This window comes from Cyclospora cayetanensis, unplaced genomic scaffold, assembly GCF_002999335.1.
Source record: "Cyclospora cayetanensis isolate NF1_C8 unplaced genomic scaffold, CcayRef3 CcayRef3_contig_17, whole genome shotgun sequence".
Lineage (NCBI taxonomy): Eukaryota > Apicomplexa > Conoidasida > Eucoccidiorida > Eimeriidae > Cyclospora > Cyclospora cayetanensis.
This window is the reverse complement of record NW_020312114.1, coordinates 152,590-164,770: the sequence shown is the minus strand read 5'-3', so window position 1 is coordinate 164,770 and position 12,181 is coordinate 152,590. Positions and strand designations below refer to the sequence as shown.

The 12,181-nt window shown below is 50.4% G+C and overlaps 1 protein-coding gene across 1 annotated transcript; it reads left to right on the top strand.

Moving 5' to 3' along the window:
• The first annotated feature begins 91 nt into the window (after window positions 1-91).
• On the top strand, window positions 92-3,273 carry LOC34623750. The gene is made up of 7 exons (XM_026337192.1): window positions 92-422; window positions 464-756; window positions 885-951; window positions 1,066-1,168; window positions 2,004-2,370; window positions 2,516-2,812; window positions 3,031-3,273. Exons 1-7 carry the CDS (start codon window positions 92-94, stop codon window positions 3,271-3,273), a joined length of 1,701 nt encoding a protein of 566 aa, XP_026192977.1.
• Window positions 3,274-12,181: the final 8,908 nt, after the last annotated feature.

Genomic DNA, 12,181 nt, shown 5'->3' with positions numbered 1-12,181 from the left:
GGGGCTGCGCAGCCAGCTCCCTCGCGCTTGCCGTTTCCAGGCAACCTTCTTTCACTCCCAGGCGTCTACAGGCTCAGGACGTGCAGTCGCTATGAAGAACACAGCGGCACTGCTACCCCCGGAGAAACGGCCAGAATGCAGCGTGGAGCCTGCCCAGGGCGAAAGGGCTGTCGCTAGCGACAGCTGCAACAGCAACAGCCCTAGTGGCTCAGCCTCAAACGACGCCACCAAGAGCAACGCGCCTACGGAGGAAAGCGAGCAGCTCGAAAAAAAACCGTGCTTGCACACCATCGAGGACGGCGGCAGCAACAGCAGCGGGGGGGGAAGGAGGAAGCGGGTGCAGTGGACATGGACCGGAGGAATTTCTGCTGTTCTTGTCGGCTCCTTTGGAGCGTGGTTCGCTTACGAAGTCTATGAAAGTGGTACTCCCCAACACTCTTGTCGCTCCTGCTTTGTCTTGCAGCGTCTCCTACTCAGTTTCTTCCTGGGTGTCAGTCTTCTTCTGAGCCTCCAAAGCCTGCGGCTGGCCAAGCGCTCTCTCCCTCAAGCACGGCAGCCTCAACGCTCTGCCCTGCTGCTGCTGCTCCTACCACTTTGCAGACGCCTCCCAAAGTAGCAGTAGGCTTCTCTGCCCGTGCGAACTCTGCTTCAGACATGAATGTGGCAAAAGCCGAATGGCGTATGAGCCAGAAGCTGAAGACTCTGGCCTTAGGAGAAAAGGCCCCCCTTCGTGCCGTTGCGGAAAGCAGATTTCAGGTTCGCCTTCCGGCAGCCGCTCTATGGCGTTCTCACGCTTTGACATCTTTCTGAAGCCGAAGTCGCCGAACAGCATGAGAGCTGCCACCCTCACTGCAGTATACTTACTCCTGTGTGCCTTCGTGCAGACTGGGCTACCTCGGGAGATGCAAGACAATCTGGCCCTGTACTTTCTTCAGCTGGATGTCGATAAGCGTGAGCGCCTGCACCTGCTGCGCTAGCTTCCGTAACGGCTTCCTACAGACCGATCATGTTCCTTCTTGAGGCGTTATCAGCTCCCACTTCTTGCGGGTTTGCCGTTGCTTGCAGCAAATGGCGTTCGACGAACGGACGCCCTAGCACTCGCTACAATGGTAAGAAGGGCCTTGAGCGTAAACGCCACTGGGGTAGTGTGCGCAAAAGCAAGCATAAAGTGCTTCCCGTCTTCGCGTCTTACAAGCTTGCTTGCTGAGCCGCCTAGATGATAGGTTCCCAGGTGCCTCCAGCCCTAACCCCCATCGTTATCCCCTACCCGAAAGCCTCACACCACAGGTGCGCGGTCCGACCTCCCTCCGTCTCCTTCTACTTCCTGTCTTCAGCTTGGCTTCGATACGAAGAACAAGATCTGCGGCCAGTTTATACAACGAGGAGCAGGACGCGCAATTGTGAGTACTACTTAAACGCGACGGCCTTCGTTCGTGTGCTTGGTGCTGCAATCCCCGTACTAGAAAGGCCTATTTGGTTCCACTGTCTCTGCACTAAACTCCCCCCTGCTGCTTCTTCTCAGAAGTATACCAACGAACACTCACACACATTCACAATGTCGGTAGACGTGTTGTCAGCAGGGCACCAAAAGCTTCTGTGACACAGACAGGCACCCACGGGTTGCTGGGGCAGAGCTGCAACATTAACAGCCGTTTGCTCCAACCCTTACACCAACTACTGCGTAACAGCCGTCCGCCATAACTGCATGACGAATAGCACTCATACTGTTGTGGCCTTGTTTTCTTGGTGCTCTCTTGTTCTCCTGAGCCCATGCTGAAACCGCGCTGTTGTGCCCCCTTTCTTGCGCTCTTCTGTTTCTTTCAGGAGGAACGCAGGACTTCCGGTTGCTCTCTACAGGTGCAGCGCTGCTTGACGCCACCAATAAGCTTTAAAAAGCGCTATTCTCGGTGTATCCTCCCTAACTCTCTTTGGCGTCTATCTGCAGCACACGAAACTGCGCAAAGACTTACGCGGGAGAGAGTGCCGTCACCTCTCTCTCCTAGAGCTACAGAGTCCTGCTCCTCCTCACGTGCCTTGAGAATATCATCCTCTGCAATGCCTGTACACGATTCAGGAGAAGCTTTATCTGCCTTTTCGCAGGAGGTGGGAGAGCTTATCGAGGCACTTGTGCTGCACGAAGAAGCCCATCCAGAAGAAGCTGCTGCTCGAAGGCAGCAACCTCAAGAGGAGCAACCACGTGGAGGGACAGACGAGCAGCAGGAGATGCAAAATGCCGGGGCAGAAGCTGAAGTAACCGATGCGCCCAATACACAGAAAGGGGACTCCGATGTTTCTACACCCGTGTTGCTACCTGGGGAGAACCCTCAAGAACGGGTCTTACGGCTCCTAAAAGAAGCGAACGAGCGAGCAGTCAGTTGTGTTCTCTCTTCCGCGGACCATTCCGTTCATCTTTTTTAGCCTGCGGCACTTCGAGATGCATGTAAAACACTTTTTAGTGAGCAGTTCGTTTGATGCTCAATGGCTCGATTGCGTTGAACTCTGCTTTGACCCGCAGAGGCCTACTGCGTGGACAGTACCCAGAATGGAAAGCTTCCCGCAGCCGCTAGCCCCCCCTCTCCCGCAGCAACAGCCATGGAAGGAAGTGCAACAGCAGGAATCTTCGGAATCTACAGAGCAACTGGGTGTCGAAGGTAGCCGGAAAGAGGCTCGAGAAGCGCTCGAGCTGCGCCTAGAGGTTGTTAAGAGGACCCTCAGCGACCTGCAGGCCCTTGGCTCTAGGCAAGTTGATTTTATGCATTCCCACGAGGGTACCCGAACAGTTTGCAGCATTGACGAAGGATCTTGGGGGCCGGTATAGCTCAGGATATTGCAAATACGCGGTAGAGCAACTCAAACGCCCAGCCTTTTGATTAGAAGTCTCATGCACCACCGTTGCTCCCTAAGCCCATCCAGGACAAAGCGCACAAAGACTGCGCTATTTCGCTAGTTCACTCTATGCAATTATATAAACAGCGGTATATACCCATTGATGGTTGTGAATAAATATATATATTTGTGTTTTCAGTTTAGGCATGTACAGGTGAATATTTTGTTGTATGTAACCCGGTATTTGTACGCACATATATGCTCTCTAACGGAGACACATGCTTGACGATAGTTTTACGCATGCGCGCTCATGCGTATGTAGTGCAGCATTCATGGAAACCTGTCACACTCTGCGCATCTGTATGGACGCCTACACCTTCGCATGTGAAATATATTCGAGTGCAGTGTTCTCGTATGTACCACGTGTGTTCGTGCATGGATACATAGCGGAAGCTCTGGCCAGTAACCCCGCTGCTGTGGGTATATGTTTTGGGGGAAATGGCCCAGGACCTCTCCAGTCGCCCCGTTAAGCGTGCGGAGCCTTATTGGGTGTGCTGCTGTGGCTTTGCATTGGGGCATTTGTCAGGCGAGGCCTAACTGAGGCTGAGAAGGAAAGGCGGGAGGGCCTTGGGGCGGAGTTGAAGGCAATTAAGGAGCAGCTGCGAGACTTGGAGTTCGCCTAAATCAGAAGTTTATAGAGCCCAATGTCGCGGTGTGTACACTGTGGGTTCCTGCCGGCTTCGCTCTGCAGATTGACTCGTTCCTCGTAAATCAGAGTCTGCAGTCTGAAGCTATGCTCTCCCTCTCTCTCACCAACAGGGCACATCTGATGCCGGTGTGTCCAAAACTCCGCACTGCCGGTTCTGCAGTGAATCAATAGTGCCCGCCTGGCCGAGCCCTTCGTCGGAGGGTCTGCTGCGCTGACGGGCCCTGGAGTTAGTAATCTTTCAACTCCTTACATCAACGTTGGGGAAATCTCAAGCGAGCTCTCCGCTGAGAGTTTTTAAACAGGAGGACTTTGGTTAGTTTTGCAGTCTTGTGAGCCTTCCGGCAGGCTGTTGCGTCACCCCGCAACAACCGTGTGCGCTTTGAGGCGTACTGGCCTCTGCGCCTCAACGCATGCCTTTCTTGCCAATAGAGGATCATTTTATTGAACTAGGCAGCAGCAGCAGACATTTTCATTCAGACATGTGAGGCAGCCACTATCTAGAGCTCCCAATTGTTCTATGAGGAGTGCGAAAGCTTTCGGCTGAAGGACAGGCAGGCTAGAAGCACGAGCAGCACCACAGGAAATGCTCGAGGACATCAGGCCCGCTTGCTCCATGTGAGGCAGCGGGAACCGCATGGCCACTACATGCTTCTCTAAGCAGCTGTGAAGAGTGTAAATTCAGGGCAAACTGACTAGCGACCCTCGTTAAAGAGTCCTTTGGTCTTGTCGGCTGGCAGCGTTAATTCTGGCTGCTCACCGGAGGGGTGCCCTGTGTGGATCAGTACATACTTGCCTCTCAGCCAAATACTTCACGTACTCGAATTAAGTCCAGAATACTTACAACAATTAGCACGGCATTCTTCATGTACGTCTAACTGTATAAGCAACGGTCTTCTTTGCGCGTTGCTGTGAGCTGTCGCAACTGGAGCGCGTGCCTCCTCCGTTGTGGCACACTTCTTCCTGAATATAGAAGACTCTTTGTAGTATTGAGGTTTACGAGAGGTACAGGGTGGCCACACTTAGACGCGCATTCTAGCCCCCTACCTAGTATGCCCATGGGGATCTATTCCAAATCAATAAAAATCCTACCAGCAAGCTCGTAAATGCTTCTGTAGAAGAGCTTCTCTCACCCTCCGTATTAGCTTGAACGAATTAGTAGATAATTAAATATTTTGCTTTTATACGCATATAATTTTTATATTGCAGATTAGCGCTTGCGCAATGGGGTATCACTCAATGTTGCGGCCGTGTGCTCCAAGTCTTTAGGACAATGTGCTGTAAAAGCTCCGAGTGCGTAGCGAGTGAGCCAAAGTGTTGTAGCTATCGGCTTGCCTTTTGCCCTCATTTCGGAAACCCTGACGGGAAGAGAGGGAAGAGGAAAACAAGTCTCAAAGAACGCCTAACAACATCTTACTACGCTTGTAAGTAGTCTGGAGTTAAGGACCGTTCTGCTACGACCTTAGCTGGAGCGTTCCATTTCGTGGCATTGCGTGGTTCGATGCTGCTGCTTCACCGCCCGTCTATGGGCTGTGAAGGCAGCAAAATGTCACGTGTTCCTAGGCCAGGCATCCGGCTTCGATCATTTCATGTGGTGGCTTGATCATTTGACTTTCCTTGGCAGCATGACGGGAGGCGAAAACCTAGTTGGTGATAAACTTAATAAAGGGGCAACGCTCATTGGGGAGGCAGAGGTCGGCCAGCAAGTCAGTGTGAACCCTGTAACTGAAGAGCTGGAATAAAGGCATGAGTTGTCAACCGATAAGCTTTTAGTGCATACAGTGACGCGGCTTTGCCGACCATGAAAGGCTGGGCAAGGACTTGAAGACTTTGTCATTCGGTTGGAGAAATACCTTGCTTCCTGACCGCCAGGTGAAGAGAAAAGCTTGCTCCTTGCGGCATGTGTTATCGGAGGTAGAAGCAATCAATGCTGGCCTTTTCGACCTAGAAGAGGCTGTGTATATCTACAGAGATTAGGATACACTTGAGCTTTATGCAAGCCCTGACTTATCGGTTTATGCTGAAGTTAAACAAACAGCATGCCTTGAAGAAATGCTAGGAGCTCACTTAAATAACCCCAAGTAAGCAAATCAAAATACTGTAAGACTCTTCAAAAATTTTTTAAATGTGCTTCTGCAGCCTAAGAAGTACCTTAATTCTACCCCCATTTGCTCTTGTACTGCTCCATTTAAGGTCTCCGTAGGTAGGCAACAGCTCCAGACTCAATACGAATCTAATAGGCTGTTGAGTAATTCTCAAAAAGAGCTGCTACCTTTTCTTGCCTGCCACCTTCAATTTTCACAAAATTGACATAAGGGGAGAGGGACGTCCAGGGTGATAGCAGCTGGACCCTCTCAATACTCCAAATATTTAAAGCTACTTGCATATCGCATCCACCGCACACGCACACATCATTGATATCCTCTCATGTCGAGCTGGCTCTATTCGGCAATAAATAAGATATAATTCCAACACACACCAACAGGCCGAGTATTCACTACTTAATTAAGTACAGCTAGTGTAAAGGATATGAGTAAGTTTAGCTTAGTTCGCTACATCTTCATCATGGGGGTTTCAAAACATGCGCACTCGTGCTTTGCACCTGGGTGTAACGACGTCTGCCTGCAGGACAGCGGAAGAGTTCCTGGACTGTCGCCATATCCCAGGCAGGTACAAACGCGAAAGCAGTGTGGATCATAGGAGGAAAGCGGGCATGAACTTGGAAAAAGTAATCGAAGGAAGCAAGGCACACACTAGCGAATAGCGAACGAGGGACTAAATCAAAACGACCGCGGCGGGCGCAATCGCTCGCTGCCGTCGCACCGCTAACGCATGTGGGCCTCCTGCGACGCGAACACAGAATGCAGCAAAAATAGGTAAAGAAACTCAAGGTACGCGGTACATCAGCCGTGCCTGCATGCCTTATAGCGCAGTATCTGCATTCGAATGTGCCTGTCACATGCAGCCTGGTCGATAAAATAAGTCCCAAAGGAGCATAAACAAGAAAGCTGTGACCAGGTGACTAAAAGTCTTTGCGAAAAATTCCGAGTAAAGCAACTTAACAATAAAAGCTTAGCAGATTGGAAGAAATACACATTGACGAAAGTGAGTATTTCAGACAGAGCTTACGCGGGATAAGGATAATCACAAAAAGGATGCGGGGGGTGCCGTTTGTAGCGATTAGCACATTTTATCCAAGCAGAGCGATAAATTATTTCGTAGGCAGCAAATTAGCAGCTACCAATGCGTCAACTACTGAACTTAATGCTACCCGCCCCAAGTAATTAGAAACTTCCGTATACTGTGACCCAGCACTTCAACAGTAATAGAATCCAGCACTTTTAGGGCTTCCTGTGCATCATCCGCCTTTATGAATTTGCTTGCATGCGCGGCGAAGTCGCCAAATAATTTGTGAAGCTTCAAACTTTTAGGGAATCATCCATTTCGTAGATGCTGCTCTTACTTTCGGGGAAATTGATAGATAGCTGATGGTCCACCTTCTGACGCACCTTGTGATGCTTCCTGGCCCACCAGAATTAACTCTTCAGGCAAGCTAACTAGCGGAATGTCCCTTTTTTAATTGCATGCTTGTCTTGCGTGGCCTTAACTCCTACATTCGCATATCCTTTTGCCGTAGAATGCATCGCAGGCCCCCAGAAGGAGCGTGAGAGCTCTTTTACTGCAGTGTAATCCTCATCATTGCCCATAAAAACATGTTCCTATGCTTTGCACAAAACAGCACTGCAGAGCGAAGTCGGAATGTACAAGCAACGAAGTCCTCACTTTGTTTGAAGCACACCAGGTCGATATTAACTAGATTGTGCTTCATCGCTTTGCCATTTTGGATTTTGGCAACAGTTGCGGATGCGTGCGTGTAAAAGGATAACGCTCACGAATTTCACTTAAACAGTGAATAATGACAGACGCGAGCGGTTGCGCTGTACAAAACTATATTGATGGGGCATCGTGAGAGCTTGTCGGCGACCACGTCGATATTGCCCTGAATACACTCTATCATAAAGTGGTACTGCAGGAGGCGACCAAACCAGCACACAACTCTAGGGTCACCCGGAAGCTCTTTATAAGATACATTGCAGGCTGATAATAAGTCTGGAGAGTAAAATAACGCCACACCCTACGAGTTCGTTCCCCGCACCAGACACCGCGGCTCAATTTGAATAACCCGATGAGAATAACAAAAACGGACTTATTTTTTTGAAAAACGTGTTGCTCTTTAGGAGTAAACAGCTCCCACTGCTACGTCACTAGGAAGAAATGGCGGCCATCATCGCCCAGTGTAGTACCAGATGAGTGGTAGAGCGGCCTCTAAGCGTCCTTGCTATGGCATTGGCCCCCGCTGTTCATGTCATTGACTTTTTTTGTGAGGGTATCAGCCAGCTAAGCCAAGATCCAAGCAAGCCTACAAATGGTAGAGCTTCTCAATTTTTTTCGGGCGCATAAAGGATATTGGTCCCTACTTGATCCTCCAACATATGCCATATCTGGCTGATGCACTGCAGCAGAAACAAGGAATCCTCAATAGATATCTGTTTTCATGAAAATATATATCCTCTTGCCTTCACATACCATTCCTTACCCACAACATTTGAAACGCACGGCGCAGGGGTTGTAAATGCTCAGAATTCCGGCAGAAGACTAAGAAGTCGTCCATCTAGATACCCATCTGCTCCCCCGTTATGGGTTCATCAAGTTTTCGATTAACTTGCCGCTTTATCTCAGCTATGGCATTAACAAGCTCAAAAGGCATATATGCATACTAGACTTTCCCAGTAGAGGTGTAGAACATCACTGCGCCCGTGTCAAGGTGAGTGGGGATTTGTATGAACTCCTCTGTGAAGTCGCATGTCGAGTAGAGGGCTGACTGGTGTTCTTTAGTGAGTAATTTGCCAACAAATTGCATTGTGCGTTCCTCTATAGTGCTCTTGTTCAGAGACTTGAAGTGAACACATATGCGCCACCTTGCTTCTTTTTCTGCACCAATATCGGGTTTCGCTCAAAAGCGTTATTTGATCTCTGCATCGTTTCCTTCGAAAATTGGTATGCATGCCACTCAAGTATCTTGTGATGCCGTGGAGGTTTTTGGTACCGCGAAACACAGCTTGGGGCCAACCTGGTGCGGTATGCGACCACCATGTGGCCAGCTTGTTGGCAGCTAGTCATTATTTAGCACACTTGCCAACTCCCCCTAAATTCTTGCCCGTTTCCGCTGTTTATCAGCTAAAGGGTGAAAGAAAGGTTTGGACGAAAGACCAGTTGCAGAGTTATTAGGATGAAATATATGCTTAGAAGTGCCATTTACTGCACTGCTGATCCGCACGCATCGAGACTCTGCCTAACCCACCTTGTAGAGGTAGCGACTCTACCTCGCATGCCATAGAGGAATCAAGTGTCTCTGAGGAGGCCGCAAGTTCCTCCTTCCTAGCATTTTTCTGCTCGCTAATCTTCACAGTGCGCAGCTGCGAATGCATGCGCGCCTTCCATTGAGTCACCCATAGCATACCTACGCTGGCATCATGGTGCACGGATCCAACAAAAAACTCACGTATCATGCTCATATGACAGGCGTTTGCTCCGAAATGACATGTGACTGCTGCAATCTTGCCAAGTTCTTCACTCTGGCCTCCTGAGTGATAGGAACTGCTCCAACGTGCAAAAAGAGCATCGTATGTCTGCGCCCTCTCCTCGGAAAATAGATTCACTTCACATCCAGCTCCAAGTAATGCCAGAAAATTTTGGTCAGTAATGCGCACCTTTTCCATAGCAGGATTGATCATGGTTGGTCCCCAACTGCTTCTCGGTCCACCCCAGCTCCCAGCACTGCGCTGCACCCTGCACGGGAGGCCTCCCGTTAACTTATGTGCCCTCGTTGTTCACCACGCAGACTGCTTAAGCTGAAACAGGGCCATCCTCTTTAGCGTTCTGCATACCTTTGCAGTCAAGGAGTATATTATGCAATCTCTCACAATAGAAGCAGATGCGTTTGTTCGGGGCTCTCTGGCCCTGCCTAGGAGCGTGGGTTTCCTCTGGTTTTCTCTTATCTGCCTTTGACTCTCGCCTAGGGCCATTTGACGACGTGTTACTATCCATATGCCCTAGATCTTGATCTGGCCCTTAGAGACTTGCTGAAGACTCAGGGTTTGCGCTCATTTACTCCTGAAACCTTGTGTAGTCTTTCATTTGCGGAATTCCCACAGGCCGTTTGATTGGTCGCTGAGTCACTACACACCGCGCGACCACCTGACGTCGAATAGACCCCGCATAAGTTACTAAAAATGCAACGGCTCGTGTACACAGCTGCTTTTGCGAACCACAGTCTCATATTTCTCCATATACTCAGCTACTGATAAATTTATCTCATTCAGCTTTGCCAGTTCCTCTAAATCTTGGTGTTGAGCTGAGTTTGCGCCGATGGATGAGTCAATGATAGTACGAAGGCGTGAATTTTAGTATTGTCTGCAGGTGGATGCCTTCCTGGAAAGATGTAACTCTTCATCCATTAGGCATCGCGGTCAGAGCACTCGTTCCAGCTTTAACAGCATAGAGGGTGCACGTCGTGGTACAAATCCAACCGGCTTGTAAATCCTTCAGTCCTTGGCCTTTTTTACGGCCATCATATTTATCCGGTGGGCATAGCCTTATCGACGCATCGTCGAACACTTTATTGTCAGATCGATTATGCTTTTCTACCGGCTGTAAAGCCCCTGCGTTTGCTTCAGCTTTCCAGCCGGTCTCTCGTCCCAGCACAGGTTGCGCCACCGTCAACTTCCATCGCCACAGGGCTTTAACCCCAGCATGTTGCAAGGGCCAGTCAAATGATCGAAGTACCATGTTCCATGGTGGAGACCAAACATCTTTCGTAAGGAAACCTGACATCTCACTGCATTGACAGCCAGTAAGTAATCGGGGAATGCTTGCACCGAACAACCCGGTGCTATCAACTGTAGCGTTGCATCTTGGATTTCCCGGCGAAGACACTCAATCACCCATAAAGTTTGTATTCTATTCAGCCACAAATTTCCCCAAACTCCCCTACGCTCCTAAAGGCGCCCCTCAGGATTTGCGATGCGAGAGGCGAGGCACAGCTAGAGTTTGCGTTGCTGCACCCCTCAAGTACTTTATTATTCAGAGCTGGTTGGGCAAAGCATTCAGCGCACAGGCAACAATTGATAGTATCCATATTGACTCGACACGAGTCTGCACTCGATGTGTCAAGAGTAAGCTAAAAATATCGATTCTTAGCCATCAATTGAACTAAATGGGACTGGGGCAGTGGAAAGTGCCCAAGTGCAGCGAAGCCGTGTACATGGGTTCAGATCGTCTTAAGCCGCTAGTCGCTGTGCCCTTCACCACATAGCGAGCAGAAATAGCCACGCCAAGCAGTCAAGTTCCCGCGGATTTCGATATGGATATGTCTAGAGCAGTAGAATGTATCGAAGACGAGGTTTTTACTCGCGCCTAACCTCCAAAGCTCAAAGTGCGGCGCTCACGCGAGCGTCTGGTAGTGGCCACTGCGTCTCAGCCCTCCTTGCAGCCTAGCATTAATCAACCTAGCTTTATAATGCGTGTATTAGCACCTTGTTTACGCCTCCTTGCTGAAGGCTGTCCGTGTATGGGTCAGTAGCTGTAGCAGAAAAATGGAAATGAAATCCTTGCAGCCCACGCTTCGTGGAAGCCCCTAGGTGCACTGTCCTCCGCAGATAAAGCGTTTTTTCATAGTCTTTGTGCTGCTTAGGAACTCGTGACACAGGCTTTTATAGTTGCAACGAGGCGGCGTAGGCCTTTGCCCCACACAGCAAGACCAACAACACTGCTGCATGCATGCGCCGCTGCTGCAGTCTGTCGTTCGTACCGTTCCAGTTCTTTCTTTCACGGGCTGCCCCCGTTCCCCTTCGCTGCCCTGTATCTTGACTCTGTTTTCGAATCTCGCCGGCTTTTGTGTTGAGGGCGCACAATCAGAGGCTGTATACGGAGGTTCACATACAGGGGAAAGGAGGGGAGGGGCCTCCGTATTTTGCGTGCCCCTTGCAGTGCGCTGCCGCGCGGTTCCCTTCAGGGAGAAACAAGGCTTTTCTCTGTAAATCTGAAAGCGTAACCCGATGTCATCTCTTTCGGCTTCTCCTCCGAGGAGGCGGCTGCGCTCCCGCAGTCCCTCCTGGGAGGACAGGGGCAGCCGGAGGAATTCTTGCTTTGTCTCCGTCACAAACCTTCCAAGAGATGTCACTTTTAAAGAGGCCGAGCGTCTTCTTGACGAGGTGGGCATTATGAGCGCATATGCACCACGGCTGCCCTTGCTCGTGCGTTGCTTGTCTGCTTGCTCTTACTTGCCATGACAAGGGGGGCGGGGGGCCCCTCTTGTCTTTCTTTGGCCCCCCTGTCTTAAGCAGCACCACCCACCTGCGCTTCGTCGTTGAGGCATGCGCGGGAACCTGAGGCAGCGGAACTGCGCTGCCTCGCTTATTGAGAACGCCCTCAAGGGGCAGGTGCCTGGCTGCCCACTCACTTGCCTGTCGGCTTACATCTCCTCTTGTAGTGCACTGACGCAGCCGTAGGTAGTGTGTGTGTTTTTGGAGCCCACCGGCTTTCCCGTGCTGTATCTAGGATTTCCCGCAGTGCAACCGTCCACGGTCT